The 18,242-nt window shown below is 36.9% G+C and overlaps 1 protein-coding gene across 3 annotated transcripts in view; it reads left to right on the top strand.

Annotated features, from left to right (window-relative positions):
* Window positions 1-18,048, top strand: part of LOC126923022 (zinc finger protein 423 homolog) — a 133,047-nt gene extending 114,999 nt beyond the window's left edge. For 2 of the 3 annotated variants that reach the window (XM_050736008.1, XM_050736010.1), the window contains 7 exons: window positions 3,004-3,242; window positions 6,597-6,704; window positions 7,006-7,148; window positions 13,058-14,780; window positions 14,986-15,924; window positions 16,143-16,367; window positions 16,563-18,048. In XM_050736008.1, coding sequence (XP_050591965.1) covers window positions 3,004-3,242; window positions 6,597-6,704; window positions 7,006-7,148; window positions 13,058-14,780; window positions 14,986-15,924; window positions 16,143-16,367; window positions 16,563-16,940 — 3,755 coding nt within the window. In that variant the 3' untranslated portion in view covers window positions 16,941-18,048. The remainder of the gene's footprint in view (window positions 1-3,003; window positions 3,243-6,596; window positions 6,705-7,005; window positions 7,149-13,057; window positions 14,781-14,985; window positions 15,925-16,142; window positions 16,368-16,562) is intronic. The other variant, XM_050736009.1, reaches the window with a different exon arrangement.
* The last annotated feature ends 194 nt before the right edge of the window (window positions 18,049-18,242 follow it).

The following is an 18,242-nucleotide window of genomic DNA, read 5'->3' as shown; positions in this document are numbered from 1 at the left end:
CAACATTTCATTCAGAAATTTCGCAAAACAGAAAGTGAGAGCTTAAAAATAGTCAAGAACTACACAATCCACCAAATCTGCGATTCAACAATCAAAAACACAAACTTCAATCACTAGAACCGCCCCTCCTCGTTATCAGCCTAACTTTCAAATCCCTCAACGCCCTTTGCGCTTCCTTCTAATTCTTCCAAGAATCTTCTAGACTCTAGATCATCCATGTAAAAATCTTCCTGATCATCGTTTAAGCAATCATCCAACATCGCGTAAGTTTCTACGCGATCACAGAAGGCTAGAAAGGGGGAAAAACGTGAAGGCCGCGTGGGTAGAGGATGCGACCCATTTAAACGAATCCACGTCCGTGATCCGATCTCGTTGGGTGTCTCTCCTCGCGTTCGTGTTTTAAAGCGAGCAAGAGACGGCGGGATTCCGCAAAATCTCTTAAATCCAGTGGTGGGTGTCGGATCCAGCGTGTGGACTGGGCAAATGAGGAAACGGCCAACTAGCCGAGTCATTTCCACCGTTTACCAGGGCCACTTTGCTCTATCCGACCCGGTGGGAGTCTTCTTCATTCCTGGCAATTATTAATTATTCGATTCGCCTCGTCCGGATGTCTCCTTTGTCACCGGTTTTCTCCTTCTACGACGCATTTCTTTCTTTTTTTCTTTTTACTTCTTTACGCTCTATTTTATCGAGAATTCTTCCGTTGAAAATGATTATTCCATGATCTGAAGGCGCGTAATACGAGCTATCAATATTTATCGACAATATTTCGAAGTTCTGAAACGTTCTCGATTATATTAACGATGTGTGATTTAATGATAACAATGTGTTGACGATTATATATCTTTTTTTTACGTTAGTTTACGTAGTTTTTACGTATGTTGAGAAATATTGACGATAAATATTGAACAGCCTGAACCCACCTTTAGAGTCTAATTTTGCCAATGATAATTGGAAACAAGATGTATGGGTAACCAAACATTAATTAATTACATTATTTAAAGCTACGAATTTGTTATATGCATCCAAATATACAATGGTGTCACATCTATGCCATTCTTAATTACTCTCTTAATCGTCATGATACAAAAGAATTGTTTCAGACGAAAGTTGTATGGTGTCGAGGGATATATATATATAGGTTAGAAGTGCTATATATATAATTTCCCAATATCCATATTATATAAATTTCTATAATTTAGAATTCCTTGGAATTTTTACCTATTCGAGATTAATCAAACTATACTAATTACGATAATTATACAAATTATATCAATTAAATTATCTCTTGCCTTCTTTTATTTATAATTTATATTCTCGAAATATTTTTCGAAAGAATCGAATAGATAAGGGTCTGAAATAAAGTCAAATACATAGGTACCGACAGATTGTCTCAAGAAAATGATCTCTGTCCTCGCGAAGCAACTTGAACAAGCGTGTACCTGCATGAGCAATATGAACATTGGATAATAGGGTGATACAGGGATAAAGAAGAGAGGAGGCAAAGCCCGAGTAGAGAATTCCTGCAAGGAATGTGCTTTTCTTCTATCAAAAGGACAAGAGGACCAGTCTTCTCGCGGAGGATGAACGACGAAGCTTCTTGACGACGTTCACGGGTTAATGGTACCAGTTTCACCGCATACTCGTTACGAAAACGATGTAAAGAGACACGTAACGGGCGAGCTAAGGTCAGCCAGACCTCTTGTAATATTCCTACGCGTGTTCGAGTTCGTAAGGTCATTTATGGGACAGGTCCGTCTTACGACATTTATAAACCTGTTCCCCGAAAAGGATCGCTTTATACGAATATTTGCCACTGTTGTTCCGTGTGCATGAAAGATCGACGCTGTTCTTTGATCGACACTTTGTTGACTGGAAACCGAGAAGTTCTTTGGTCCTTTTGTCTCGGTATCTTGGTTCTTAGATTTTGGTTCCTTGGTTTCTGCATTGTTGTTGCTTGACTCTTAAGTCTTAGCTTCTTGATTCCTAGACCTGGCTTCTCTCTTTCTTGATCTTCGTTCCTCGGTTTCTTGACTTTTGGCATTTACAACGTCAAAAGTTTGACATCACTGCTGCGAATTTGGTTGCTCATTTAAAATCAATCCTTTTGAGAACCGAACGTTTTATCGATTATTAATAATATAAGCACAGTCGTTTGATGAGTGTAATGTACCAATGTCAGAAGATTGGTTTTATCAAAAGCAGATGTATTTATCGTTTAATTAGTAACTTGAGGATGAGTAGTAAGGATAAAAATTAGTGCCAGCAATAGCGGTTAAACTAATTCTGCAAATTAATTTTGTTAATTAATATTAATATAATGTTAAATAAATTTAATTAAATTTTTAGATTTTAGGTGAAATTTAATTTATAAATATATTAAATTTAATATTTATAAATATAACAAGATAAATAAATAGACTAGGATTAGATACCCTATTATATAAAATAATTATATTTAATTTATAAATAAATGTAGAATCATTAAAATTAAATTATATGGCGGCTTTTCATTCTTATTAGAGAAATTTGTAGTTTAATTTGATAGTCCACGATAAGATAATTGATGATAAATGTGTAAATTTATAAAGTTTCATCCTTTAACTATGACTTGTCTAGAAAAATGTAAAATTATCTTATATATAATTATATTCATAAGAAGAATATATTTATCTATACGAATTTTACCACGCTATTTCAACGACAAAATAAGAAATAAAACAAACACTAAAATTCTTTTCCCACTTTCTATGCTGATTTAATATTATACTATTTCCTCCTCTTCTTTACTATATTGATACAAATGGCTATCCCCGTCCGTCCACCATAAAACGACCAAGCATTTATATCTCTTATATATCACAATTTCTTTTCATTTCCCATATCCACCAAATAAATCGAAAAAATATACAAAATACGTCATATTCGTTATACTCTTGTGAAATTATTTTCTTCGACTAAACTTGAACGGTTTTTGGAAAGGAATTTTGCTTTGAATTGCAGAGGCCTTGGGCACCGGAAGTTCGTCATGGCAGAGCGAGGATGGCGGTGCAAACTCGCGACGTGGCGGAGAGACGCCGTCTTCTTGTGCGACACCGACATCGGCGAGCTTTCCGTCGGAGCCCGAGGTCGACGCCGACGTTGGTGTCAACGCCGACGGAACCAACGCTACCGCACCTTATCCTTGTCAATTCTGTGACCGCACATTTCCTCGACTTAGCTACCTGAAGAAGCACGAACAGGTACCTTGAATTTTGTTTTTTCATTTTCGAAGTTTCCAAGACTTCTTCGACTATGAGTAGGTATATTTGAGCATCTTAGAAACCGGATCGATCGATGAATTTTACATTCTTTATAAAATTATCGATTTCACATTATCCAGATACCTAAGGAAACACGAATATCAATATCAATGATTATTCATTCTTTCATTTTCTGTTCTTTTCACTTTAAAATTTCTCATAATGTTTTCAATTATGAATAGCTATTGTTGAGTATTATTACTTGTTCCTCTACTGGCGTCGAGCCAACGATCGCGACAGTATAATGTTATTATTTGTTAAAACTTGAGGTATTTGCCGGCTTAACTATTCCAAGAGATTTTAAGTATGAAGATTTAAATATACCTACTCCTAATGTAGCCCTAGCTAATCCCTTTTCGTGTTGTATTACATTTCATTGTAGTTGTTTTATTGTTGGTTCTATCACGTTCAGATCTGATGTATTGCAGTGGCTGATCACTCTCATATTATTTCTGAAAGGTAAACTTCAGCGTCGATAATTGATCACGATTTAACGTAATTGAAATTAAATAATTAACGAATAAAGGACTAACAGATCTCAGATATACATGTAGCACAACCTATTTATAAATAATATGACGCGAGAATACAATTAAATACAGATTTGATTATTGCATAATTTAAAAAATGGAAGGAAACTCGTGGCTTTAGTTCCCTATAAAATTTATAATGCCGGGAACTTGCCATAATTGTAATGCGATTCTAAGATTCTAAACTAGCTCGGATTTTCTACTTGAACGATGCAGGGGCTTCTATCCGGCCCGTTGGATATTATTTTACAAATTCTAAATTATCGTCTTAATTGTCCTAACGACTTTGCTCTGATTCGATTTAATGATCCGTTGTTTTCTGTGTCGAACCCATGTTGCATGGATCCCATTTACAAACAGGCAGTACAACTATTTACCTATACAGGCCAATTTGCATACCCACCAACTCGACCTTTTTCGATTGTTCTTTCCTCTCGTTTTGAAACCATTTAAGGTCTTTGTCAGGCATTTTTTCCTTTTTGTGTGTTCACGTTCTGTGTGTATCATATTCACCCGTTTCTTATTTCTCTATGAACCTTCTCAAAGGGTGTGTCACTCGTAAAAAATGGATAATTGATTAAAAATTAATTAAAAACAAATAAAATAAATTCGAACGTTCATTCTTAAAAGAAAAATCTATCTCGAAAAGATTAACTGCTAAGTCGAGAGCATCTTGAAAACCGGAAGTAACTGAACGTTCGCCCGCGGACGTTCCAGGCGTGTAAGACGCGTGGCCTCTTCGAATTTTTCTGTTTTGCATGGCGGTGGTATTAGGAGTAGCGCGACTCTTCCGCGTCTGAGTCGACGTCGGCGGGTCATCGTCGGGTCAAAATCTGTTCCATGGCCCATAACAGGTTGTACCGGTCAGGTTTGCTCCGTTCAGGTGGTTCTCCATGCTTCGGCTTCTCCTCTACGCTTTTCAAGCCTCGATAAAAGCCGCTTCCACATACGCGAGCTGAATCGCGCTTCGCTTCCAGCACAGATACGAGCCGGATAGCGGAGATAAATTTCGTTCAGCGGCTATGAAATCTTCCTCCGTTGCCTCCGGCATTCTTCCTCTTTGTCTCTCGTTTCTACGAGACCACGGAAGTCATACGATTGGTTGGATTAGAAAAATTTTAGAATCGCGCGGCATACCACTAGGAATGTTTAAATTTTCGCAATTTTTATTCTTTCCTTTGTTAACGTACGAGTGGCTTGATATACAGTACCTAGTAAGGTTAAAGGATCGTTGAATTTCGAGCGAAACATTGTCGACGCTTGAACAACCGTAGTTTCGTGAAAAAGAAATCGTACAACAGTAAAGAGCGAAGCCTCTGCTTCAATATACTTTGCGACGGCTGTTTTCCGTTTCTCGATGATCCCTTCTTTTGCCAAACGGAGCGAAAAACTGAAGTTGCTCTCTTTCTTCTCAAATTTTTGCAAATCCGAACGAGTTCTACGGAGTCCAACGAATTTTTGGTTTCTTCTATAACTGAAGACTGCGCATAGAAAACACCGTAAGTGCCAAGAAACAAGCGAATTAGTTGGATCATGTTGTACCCTTTTAATATTGTATTTAGAACAGGTGATCGGAATATGTTAAATGGAGTTTTAAAAAGTCGCAGATATTTGGATCAGTTCTGTTGATGTAGTAGGAGTATGTCCAATTTGTATGGCCTATTCTTAATCGAGTAACTTTATACTTTTACGGAATTTGCGTAGCTTGGTGGATTGTGAATTTTTCCATTCTTCGCTCCGTGATTCTCTCGTCGCATTGATACGGTATTCTTGTAGATCTTCGCAGAACATAGATTTATTGTACATGCAATGGAACCAGCTTCGCTGTTGAGTCAGTTTCTGCATTACCTTCGACAGAAACACAAGATGATGATGGCATTGAGAAATACAAAACTTCTCTTTTCGCACGTTTCAGTATCGCATCCATTTCAATAATGTTGCAGATTATTTCGTTACTGAATTATTGTATTTCCAAATTTCGTGAAGCTAACACGACAGTTTCGATTGTTGTAACTTTTGCCGCATGCGACATTTTTTATATCTTCTATATTTTTCACATTTTTCACTATGACTTGAGAACGTTTAAATCATTGCGCAGTTGCACTATTAACATACAAACATCTATTAATCTCGTCGTATTTCAAAATTAGTTTTATCAGAAAAAAGTGACGTTTCCCTTTTTGGGGAGCTATTAAAATCCACATTAGGTGTTCCATGTTAGGCGCAGTTACTCCGAAATAGCATGCCGACATTAATACAATGTTACGTATTCCCGAGAACCGAGATCTATCTCTTTACTTTTTACGCACACCTCGTAATACGAACTTTCAAATTTTATCCAAATCCCTCATATTTCCTTCCTCGCATCCAAGAACATCGTGAACGTCACGATACAGAGGTCTTCAAGAAGAAGGCGATCGCTTCGCCCTTCCGTCCGGAATTGTCTCTTCAAAGGAGCCGACGGCTCGAAAGTCGTACGTGCCGAGGTTATTTCGTTGGACGAAGACCGACTCGAGAAAAAAAAAGGACAAAAAGATAGGGAAAAAAGAAAAGGAGAGCATAAAAAGAACTGTACAAAGAGAATGACCCGGCCCGTTCGCGATCATATCGGTCACACCGATCTACCTGGGTGACAACCACCGCGGGGAATTCCTCGACGAGCAACTTTCTTGCCCGTCAATTCTTTTGCTCTTCGAACCGCCAGCAAAGAATCTCTGATGAGTCGTGTTATTATTTTCTATCATATTGCCAATTTAATTTACAGCGTCACTTTGATCAACTTCATCGAGGATTGATATTAGCTCTTCACGGTTCGATGTCCAGTGTAATTTCTATTCTGGTAAGCTCAATGTCCAGTGTAACTGCTATTCTGGTAAGTCCAATGTCCACTCTACCTGGGCAATGATTTTATTTTAGTAGGTTCGGTGTTGCTGGACAAAGATCTTTTTTCACATAAGTCCAATGTCCGTAAACGTGGTTTAAACTACGTCGTGTTTGATCTGTTTTTAAATGAGAAAAACTTCACAGATACGTTAGCAATGTTCGATTAGAAAAGTCTCATATAAAATAAGTTAGTAGAAGTTCGATCGAAAAGATGGGAAAATTTGGAAAATGTTTCGTCATTGTATCACGGGTAATATTAAAACTTTCGATTCCCTTTTTTGATGTCGCAGAGCCACGGAGATCAAATGCCATACAAATGCAACTGGTGTGCCAGATTATTCAAACATAAACGCAGTAGAGATCGACACGTGAAACTTCATACAGGAGACCGAAGATATCGATGCACGCACTGCGACGCTGCTTTCTCCAGAAGGTAAGTGCGCATAGAAGTCTCTGCAGCATTTAACTTGGACGGTAAGTAGACTGCGGATTTTTATGCGTTTATGGGAAATTCGAAAGTGTAAAAATGCACAGAACGCGTATGATACAAGATACCCAAAGTATACTGTACATTATAATATTTAATGATCGGAATAAGTTTTTAGTTAGATTCCATTCCTTTGGCTATAGGACCGAAAATATGAATTTGCATAAACATCCGCTGTCTAACAACGATCATTTCTCAAGGATAATTTGCGATCTCCGAGCAATTGATTCGTCCTTAAAAGGCTTCATCGTTCTTCATTCTAATTATTCGCGAACTGGTTCATGTTTCAATTTGCTAGATTCAGAAGCAGTTTATCGTTTAGACTTGCGCATATTTTTAGATCTTGTTAAGGTTATTTATATTTATTTATTTTTGTTGATATCAGAAAAAAGCTTTTACCTTGATGTATTGAATATATACGTTAGTCTAACTAATTAAAGAACAACCTGTTCAAAATTGCCAGAAGCTGATAATTACGGCTGGCTTTTTTTCTTTCCCAAGATGCTATAAACTGTCAAATTAACAAATGACCCTAACAGTCGATGGGCAATGTAACACAAACAAATATAAAAAAAAGAAAACTGAAAAGTACTTTCCATTGAAACAGTGGCACCCTGGTGGACCCTTCGAGTTTCAAGAATTATAATAAGTCATTGATAAACATTGTGTGAAAGCAAGAAGAGATAAAGTATAGTCGATAGAAATGAAGCTACGTTTCTTTCAAAACCAGAAGTCTTTGCACATTAAAAATAATAAGTTTATTCCTTTTAGGTATAAGCATTTTATTAAGCCCCTGAAAGAAGAGACTCTTATTTTTCCCAACAAACTACTAACCATAAACTATAAACCATTAATGGAATAATTCTATCTTTCTATTTTTCTGGGAGTACATTTCTTCTTTATAATAATCTATACCATTTATTTGTTTTACAGTCTTTTCGTACCTCTTTTGTATTTCTGTCGCACTTTCTGTACCTTACTTTTTATACTTCATTCGATCATATACTGTTAATCTTCAAACTAAATCTACTCGTTCTCAGATTATGGAGAGTTGGTAGGCAGTATGGTTGAAATTCGTAAGAAAATTTCACGTGACTCCTAATTCCAAGGGTTGATAAAATTCCTAAAGATAAATCGACGTACGCAACGCTAAACAACGATACGTATCCTCGTTAATCTAATCCAAAAGAGACAGAAAACCGGAAAGGCAAGTGGAAACGAAAGTCGTGCGAAGGCCGATATTCCGGGGGACCGATCCATCGTTTGACAAATGAATAATGATCAAGCGACGACCGCGGCCCCGGCTGGCATTAGTCAAGCTTACTCTCTTACGTGACTCTTTCTGTTCCACCCTCTTTTCTCTCCCCTGCCCTCCTCCCTCGTTCGTTTCGTGCCGCCCCAAACGGCCTCTTTTCCTCTATCTTTATTTCTCCCTTTTCTCTTGCGTTCACTCGCGAGGTTATTGAAATGCTAAGCTGGTATAACCCGACTGGAGACCTGCAAGGGTGGCGAGCACACGCACCTTTTCGTCCTTTAAGTGTCGTCCACATGCTCTCTCCCTCTCTCTCTCTCTCTCTCTCTTTCTCTTCCTCTTTCTCTTTCGAATACATGGTCGCGATCATATACATATACATAGAACGAACGAATGGTGAATACAAGAAGAGAAGGGCCCCCCGTTTCTCTGTGCGTCTCCACCAGGTGAGTGGACAGGTAGGCGCATAGGTGTTACGGGACAACAGGTAGAACATTAGTCAAGTGCCTGGTTGCTGCTCGTCCACCGACGCGCTTCGTACACTTATGTCGCGGTCACGACTTCTGTCAAATAGGCTTTTTCCTAGGAGTTAATCCTACTACTTTCTCCCCCAGATAGTTTCCAGTCGATTATTATTATTGTTTATTTATTAACATGTAATCAAGTGCCCCGAAACTGTCCATTCACCGATGCACTTTGTGCAGTTATGCCACGGTCATGGATCGATCGCTTAGATAAGCTTCTTCTTCGGAGTTAATCCTGTCACGTTCTTTCTGACTCATTCGCGAGCTAGTTATTATTATTATTATTATTTATTTAGGAATCACAGAATGGGACTTGATTTTTTACAAAATATATCGGATTGAACAGGAAGTTGAAAAATGTGTTTCCTCTTTTACATGTATTATTTTCAATCTGTGTACCACTGCTTTCGATGACTTTTCGCCATTTTCGCGATAACTTCATTATCTTTTGCTACACATAAGCGAAATGTCACAAGCTACGAAATTAATGCTAACGTAATAACGATTGTCTAAATATTTGAACCGCTTCAGGAAATTTTCTATAGATTTAGTTTAAAAGAAGATATAGAGTCGTCAAAGAAGTTTTCTAAATCTGACAATCTGGTGATAACATAGATATATTCAAAACGAGAAGTATATAGCAGATGTGTGGACGTACGAGGATGTCTGACCTTTCCTTTTTTTATTGGGCGTTTATTGCCGAAATTTAATTACAATGGTACATCTTGGATTTTATTATTGCCGTGCTCTAGCGACTAATAATAATAATTTCACTTAACTTAAATCTGTTTATATAGTCTGTTAACGTTAAAAAGTATCTTCAATTTGGACGAAATACGAAAGAAGAAAGTCTTATTAATATGTACAATTTCTCATTTAGATCTTATGTTAAGAAGATATTTACGACATTACAGATTCTTTCTGTTTGTTAAGACTAGAACAAGATTGAAATACAGTTGCGAATTACAATGAATGCAATTTCGAAGCACAAGATTGGCGATTCAGACATCTTAGAGCATTTGTCGGATTACTTAATGATTTATTGAATGGAAATATTAATATAATAAGAAAATCAACATGGAGTTTATATTTTTTCATAGCCCAAAAAACACAGTTTTAAGGGGAAATTTAATCTTTTGCAAACTCTAATTTTTTCCATTCGAAAGGAGAAATATTTTGTTCATTGTATATTCAGTTTTATTTTAATATTATAACAAACCTAAAAATAGGGTTGTGTTCATAATTATTCACTGCACCTGCATATATCATAGGAAAAAGTTTCAAAATTTGTTATAAATAATATCATCAACATTGTAAGTAGTAATGCTGAAAAGAAGAAGATTACGGTGAAAGTAACGATGAGAAGCCTCCTTATTTTGAAATTAATTTGAAACTATGGCATTACAATGAAACTACTTACAATTACATGGTTTGATGATGCACAAACAGAATATAATTCAACGTAATTCGATATATTAACAAAATCTGATTTACAAGTACAGAAGTTGCAATTTCCAGAAAAAAAGGGGGATATTTTGTGTTTTAAATTCGCAGTGTTCGGATACCAATATTTTACAGGGGCTATTATAGCGTTTTTCTTTAATCTGACCAGGGATGAAAATAAAAAGTCGTAACAAAGACTTAGCCTGTCAGCCATTATTACAATCGCATTGCTGGATCTTTACGCCACATCTCTATTCGTTCTCCGGCTCGACGGTCGGCTTGGGTGACCCAACAAAAGGGTGAAAACCCCTGTGGTTCTTACATAGATGCCGCAGCCACGAGAGATCTGAATACGCTATCGAGATCGATCAATATACACTCCCGACCAGCTCTTATCGCTAGATCATCTGTCGTAAGAGGAAAATAAAATCAATCTTCTCTCTTCTAATTTGACGAAAATTATTCTGGCGTCTAATATTCAGGTACTCTAAATATATTAGTACGTGTCAATTAATTCGATGTCCTTTTAAAGAAAATACAAATTTTATGTGTGTATCGCGGAATATTTACCACTAAAATTTTGAATAAAAAATGTTACTGTTATCGGCCATTAATAACAGAGTTCTGATCATACAATTTGATTAGTTTTAGTTTCAATGCAATGTTTTTAAATTCTGATCATGTCAAATAGTTGACTGCTTATTAGTAAAAATCCTGTTCTTCGTTGAATTTATTCCAGTAATACTAGATTTATATTACATTTATAATGCCTTCATATTGAATTATCTTTCCTTATATATTATTTTGCAACCTTCCACTTTTTCTAAATAACTTTTCAGTCTGAGTCACATAATTCTTCCAACACGAGTAACTCAGTAGAGTTAGATTCTTTTTTCAAATGCGGCGAATACTTCGACATGAGAAGACACCTCTTCATCGCCACTTTCGTTCACTATTTCCATTTTTATAGAATCGTCATTGTTATCGTCTTTATCGTAATGAGCTCATCCGAAGTCAATCTCATCTCAATCATTACATCGGATAATGGATTATTTTCAATATCATATGTTTGTTTTTTAATGTCTGCGATTATGAGTTTTCCAACATCGTGTATTCTTGCTAATTCTATTCCACTTAAGCTACTTTCCAGTTTTTTAATCACGTCGTATTTCATTTTAATAGTTATAAGACTATTAATCTCGTACTAAATTCTTATAGTCAAAATTCACTCGATCGAATAACAGAACACATTGCATACGAACGCTAGTAAAGCATATACATATTTGAAACGTAAAAAGGCATCGATGATTTACCATTATATATTACCGTGAAATATTATATATGAAAATTAGGTTATTCGGGCAATAAATGTTCGTACAAAGGAAACTCTACTATATTAAGAAAGCAGTAATTAATATATTTGTAATGATACCTGTATAGTAATAATAATAATCTTTTGCTCCAAAGTACCTTACTTTCGGTATTCACGAATAGTTGCACGTTCCACGAAGAGCAACGCGATGAATATGTTCTTCTCAGTTCTCCAGACAGTCAACTCTAAACTAGAATATCAGATCGATTCATGAAAGAGACTTCTAAAGCTTTTCTAACTCGTCTATCTCCATACTAATATTCATACACTCCTTTTTCATAATTCTTCTGAAACATCGATATATAGCTGCATGAATATGCACATCATTTCTAAATGCACGTCGTTATCGCGGCTTAAGCCATCCTGCATAATAAACATTTTGAAGAAACCCCGAGTCTCGGAACGTCTACCTGAGAACGTAAGAAAATAATCATTCTCGTCAATATCGATCCGCGTTCCCGATTTTTTACCGAAATTTCGCCAAAGCAAAGTCGCGCGAGAGACGATACACGCGATAATAGGACGACCAGAGCGTAACCAGTCGATAATCCTGGCACACACATGAATTATTCAAACGCAAAGTGCAAGAGCGAATTTGCCGTCTGTCTTCGTTTCTGAACGAACCGAGACACTGACCGGTTGGACCGAACCGGTGACCTCACCTTATAACGGATTTAGTTTTCCACCGACTCGATGAATTATTCATTTGTCCAGCGACACATGCACAGGGGGGAAATCGTTGACCTATCCATCCGCGTCTCTTTATTTTTGTCAACGTGTCATAGACGAGAAGCGATATTCTCCGGAAATTCGCGATACGAGGATTTTGATGTCAGCCATGATCGTTCCGTCGTTATTCGTCGTGCTTTATGGCTGGAGAGTAACGTTTTTATCTTCAGCTTTTCTCGATATTATTGGAAGCTGTCGATGTATATCTCTGGTTTAAACGAAGAAGGAATTGTTAGGGGTAAAACGTAGATTTTCGTAGATTTTTATCATACATTTTTGTGGCATTCGTTCTTTGTTATTTCGCATTAATTTATTCCACATTTTCTTAGAAAGGTATTTTTCTTTGAATTTATTCATTATAGATTTTTCAATGTCTTTGTGGTGGTTCGAATAAGAGGCAGTTTTGTCGTGGATAAGATCATAAGTTTGCATAATCTTCGCCTTAAATTCGTAGATTATTAAATTTCTGAAATTCTCCTAATCGATATCTAGTATAATAGTCATCTTTTTAGAAAAGTATATGTTCAATTTCCAGCGATCATCTGAAGATCCACATGAAGACTCACGACACCCAGAAGCCGTATCAGTGCACAGCATGTTCCAGAGGTTACAACACAGCAGCTGCTCTAACATCCCACATGCAGTCTCACAAAAAACAATCCCAAGGAACTTCCAGGCTTCAAGACATTGATTATGGTAGAAGAAGCGTGTCTTCTCATAGTACATCATCTCCACCAGTACCAAGCTCCCCATCGCCATCTTTAAACCTTTTGTTGAATCCAAAGGCTGGCTTAAAAAGTTCCCAAGGAAGTGCTTCGACGACTCCAATTTTGAGTTCACCATTAAAATTAGCTTGCATGTACTGTACCAGAGATTCCTTTAGTTGCATGCAACAGCTGCAAATGCACGTGCATACTATGCATCAAGCTATCCTTAGTGGAGAAACTGTTGCAGTATCCCCATCAACAAATAGAACCAACGAACAGATGAGTTATCAACGTGAGAAAACTCTGGATAGACCAGAAGGATCATCTAAAGAACAGGAAAGAAAATATCAGGATGATTCAGAGAGATCTATTGAGAAAGATCACTATGAAAATACATTTACATGCAATCAGTGTACTATGAAGTTCTCTACGTTAGACTCTTTGAGAGATCATCTGATCTCAATTCATAGAACCGATGGTTTTAATTCTACTTTAATGATGTGCCCTCTCTGCGGCATTCCTTGTGCTTCTGCAGCAGCCTACGCGGAGCACTATGTCCTCCAACATTGTGAGAATCGAAGAGTAGATCCATTGGAGGTTAAAAGTTATATAGATTCCAAGATGAATGGAAGCAACGAAACTAAGAGTCCCAGGAATCAGAAATATAGGGAGCAAACTTCTTCTGAGCCAGCTGATTTGACCAACAAGCATTCCACCAGTACAGTCAGCAATTATACAGCTGGTACGCTATTTTGTGGACAATGTAGAGCTGCATTGAAAGACTTCGAGTCATTCAGAGAACACCTAGCTAGACATCTTCAGGCTGATCATAGAAATGACGTTATTAGACATCCTTGTCCAAAATGTGAAGCTACTTTTCAAGATAGGGAGAACATGTTGGTACACTTGACGAAGCATTATTTGAGTCAGATTAGTAAAGAATATGCTTGCGGTGCTTGCAAGAAGCTGTATCCCCATCCGGACCTCCTCCAAAGACATTTACTTGACAGCCATGCTCATCATCTCTACAGATGCGCCCTGTGCAGAGATACTTTTGATTCTAGAGTGGCAATACAGGTCCATTTCGCTGTAAAACACAGTCAAGAATGCAGTATTTATAGATGCAATGCTTGCACAGTGTCTAATAATGAAAATTCACCAGGAAATGCGCCAGGGGAGGGTAAAAGCTTCTTCAGAAGTGAATCCGAAATGGCAAGCCATGTGAGAAATGTTCATGCCCCTCCTACAGTATCTAACAACAATCCTATCGTTACAAGTCCGGCCTCCACTCCGGGAATAACTGGAAATTCAGGACCAAGATGCGTTTTCTGTGGAACTTATTGCAGTTCTGAGCTGGAACTACAGCTCCACTTGGCTAGCCACTCTGCTAATTTATACAGGTGCCCAATTTGTAGAGAGGGATTTGCTGTGGAGTTTTTACTAGACAGGCATATTGCTCAAGTGCATCATTCTAGTGATCATCAAGGTGCTATAAGGAATAATTCTCGGGAGAATGGAAGGATTGATAGACTACCCAGATTACAGGAAGAAGTACGTAATGTTTAAGTAAAGAGTAAAGAAAAGAATGTTTCTTGATCTAGATTAGAGCATTTAATATTATTATTACCGAATATTAATTCAATATCTTCTAAGAAAACAGCAAGTATATATCTAATTAATAAAGTCAATTCTTCAGATTCTAATCTAGTTAATCTTCTCATCTTCTCAAACTTTAACCGATCTTTTCCAATTACAGGGCAAATCTCAAAAGAGAGGCCGCTCTCCAGCCTCCAGTAACAACAATTCTCTGAACCAACGCGATAATAATAATAAACGTCCACATTACTCAAATCCATCTGCTCAGCAGTGTGATCTCTGTGAAAGGGGAGAGTTTTCCAACGAGGCAGAACTGCAAGCCCACAAGAAACTTGCTCACACTCCATCTAAGCTTCCAAACAAATCCATATCAAATCTCAGCATGTCTTGCGCATATTGCGGGGAAGTATGTCGTTCTAGAACTGACCTGGAGTCCCACACAAGGATCCAACATGCATCGAACGAACCTGGTGGTCGGCACAAGTGTAACATATGCGACGAAGTCTGTCCATCAGGGGCAACTCTTGCAGAACATAAATTGCAGAAACATTGCAAGATTCAATTAAGTGACACATGCATCGTTTGTCGAGGAAATCTAGCTTCAGAGTCACAGTTTCTGGAACATGTGCAAAGACATAGCCTGGAGAACGTGGATCCTCAGCAAAGATTAGATGGTTCTCTTCCCCATCTCCCTGCAGCTTGCGTAGTTTGTAGACAGACATTGATCAGTGATTTGGAGTGTCGTCTTCACGCCAGACACCACTTGAGAGCTTCTACTGGTTCTCACAGTGTAACATCCAGCCCCAGTCCCAACCAAAAGAACCAGAATCCTAGCTGTTGCCTTTGTTTAAGAGATTATTTAGCTGATGACTTTGTCAATTTGCCTCCAAGTCATATAAGCGGTGGAGGACAGTCTTTAAGGGTCTGCAAGTCATGCTACATTCGTCACTCTCAGGGTTTACCTATCTTGAATTCACCTTATGAGCCTGCTAGATCTAAATGTGACGGTACTTGGGCATCCAATAACAAAGATGGACAATGGGATGGATCAAGGGATACATGGGAGTCAGAGAACAGATTTAAGGAAGACAGAAACGAGGTAAGTGATAACAAAAGATTGTCAGGGTTGTGGGGTGAAGTTTGAAACTTCTAAAGAGGTGGAAAAACATCGTTTAGTAGAATACGAGAAACCTGGATCTATGCCGGACACGTATACGTGTATAGAGTGTCAGGTAACAGAGATAATAATAAATAGACCATAATAATAAAATTTTGCGTTAGGAATTTAATACTGGAAACATTTGTTTCTTTTCTCAGATATCGTTGCCAACAGAAGCAAAAATTCAACAGCATATAAAGAAGGAACAGCTGGAGATGTCCGGAAAAACTTCCATAGAGGCTTTACGATGTCATCTGTGTCTTTTTGAAGCTAGCAGTCCCTTACAATTGCAAAGCCATTTGATAGAGCACACTTTTGCAGGATGTGCCGCTCTCAGCTGTTACATTTGCCAGTCTCTCTTCACTGCTCCTATCGGCCTCCAGGTATGATAAGAAGCATCATTCTTCATCTGATTACTATCATTATTTTTGAAAATATTTATTTTATTTCGACAAAAACTTTTATTTCATTTCTTCTGAAACTTCGCTCTTATTTCTTAGTTTCTTACAACTTTAATTTATCAACGTCAAATTATATTTATAGAAAGACTCCAAATAACCTTAATCTTTCATTTTTAGAGCCATATGCTTCAAGAGCATGGCCTGGGTGCTCGTCCCTACGATTGTTCTCAGTGCACGCTCAAGTTCTTCTTCAGAGCAGAATTGGACCATCACATGCTAACATTTCATCGACCTGGAGATGCGTGTTCACCGGATGACAAGGCAGAAAATACTGGGGAAACGAAAGCAAGAGACGCTGAAGAAAGGAACTGTGGTGAAGAAATAACCGTAAAGGAAGAAATAGTTTCAGAAATAGTTGCAGACGAAGAAGAAGAAATCAACGTGGACGAACAAGTGGAAGAGAACGATCAAAAGGCGAACAAGCAAGCAGAAATTGAGACGAAATTAAAAACTGAACTTGTGGAGGAATCTGCTCCAGAAAAGATGAAATCGTGATCGTTATTCGTTAATCGAGGAAGTAAAACGTTTAAATAATTATCTTGAAATTGGTCCAGGACGAAGATGAACAACGACGAGATTACCGACATACTCTTGGACTAAATCAGATTTTGTGTTAATTTTACCTTTAACTCCTTCGCGTACTTTAGCGAGTCTGACTCGCGATATTCATGTTTGGGCCAAAATCTTCATCGCGAGTCTGACTCGCTAAAGTACGGGAAGGGGTTAATAGGCAGAGTGATAGGATGTTGATTTATCCTTTTGGGTAATTTATTATTTCTTTTATTATACAGTTAAATTTTATTAATTTAGAGTTACTAGTTAGTAGTTAATAGTTAATAAAATTTCATTCCGATGCTGTATGAAAAATTACTGCGAGGAATATTACATTTGGGATCATGTTTAATTAATGTATTTTTGCAAGAATGTTCTATATTTACATAGTTCACGTGAATTTTTATTGTATCAATAATTGATCTTCAGGATAATTATAGATTATGCAAGATTGTTATTACCCTAAGATAATTTTTTGCGTTAGATTGCAAGCCTAATTTTATTTTATGGTACAGCATACATTGCAATTCAATTTACTATTATATATTATGTTAAATAATTTATATAATATAATAAAAAATCTGGAATGTGGATAATATTTTACATTATATTTTGTTATTTTAGACTTTAGATATTCGTGAATTTTACGTTGTTAATATGTAATTTTATTTTGTGTTAAATTTTTACTATAAATCGCAGCGTTGAATTTCATCGTCCAACAACTGTTGGAGTTGATATTGCATAATATGATACTCCTTACATAGGAAGTGTATATTCTACGATCAACTTGGACGAACTTTGTAACATAAAGGCAACGTTATTTCTTATTAAAGGAATGAAAAAAAAATGAAAAGAGCGTCTATTTGCAGATACAACTTGTAAATACGTTGAATAATATTAGAATGTATTGTTAGTCAGCGTTTTATTGACTTTGATCGATACCATAAGCGGCGATTATTGTTTAAAGTAAGCAGAATGCAATAAATTGTCCACTAGGCTTAGTTAGTTGATAAGATAGTTCTTTACAAAATAAATTATTGTTCTAAATCAACAGCTCTTACCGCTTTTCCTTTCCCATTTTAGTTAACGATACCTAAACTAATTATTAAACGATAAAATAGTGTTATACTATTATTTATATTGTCATTATATAATTATTAACTATCCTTTTCCAGACATATGACAGATAAAACTTAACAACATTCCTTAAAGATAAGAAGAAGATGACCTCATCTTTTATAATGT

The sequence above is a fragment of the Bombus affinis genome, chromosome 13 (genome assembly GCF_024516045.1).
Source record: "Bombus affinis isolate iyBomAffi1 chromosome 13, iyBomAffi1.2, whole genome shotgun sequence".
In the NCBI taxonomy this organism is placed as follows: domain Eukaryota; kingdom Metazoa; phylum Arthropoda; class Insecta; order Hymenoptera; family Apidae; genus Bombus; species Bombus affinis.
This window is presented reverse-complemented; position numbering and strand designations above follow the sequence as displayed.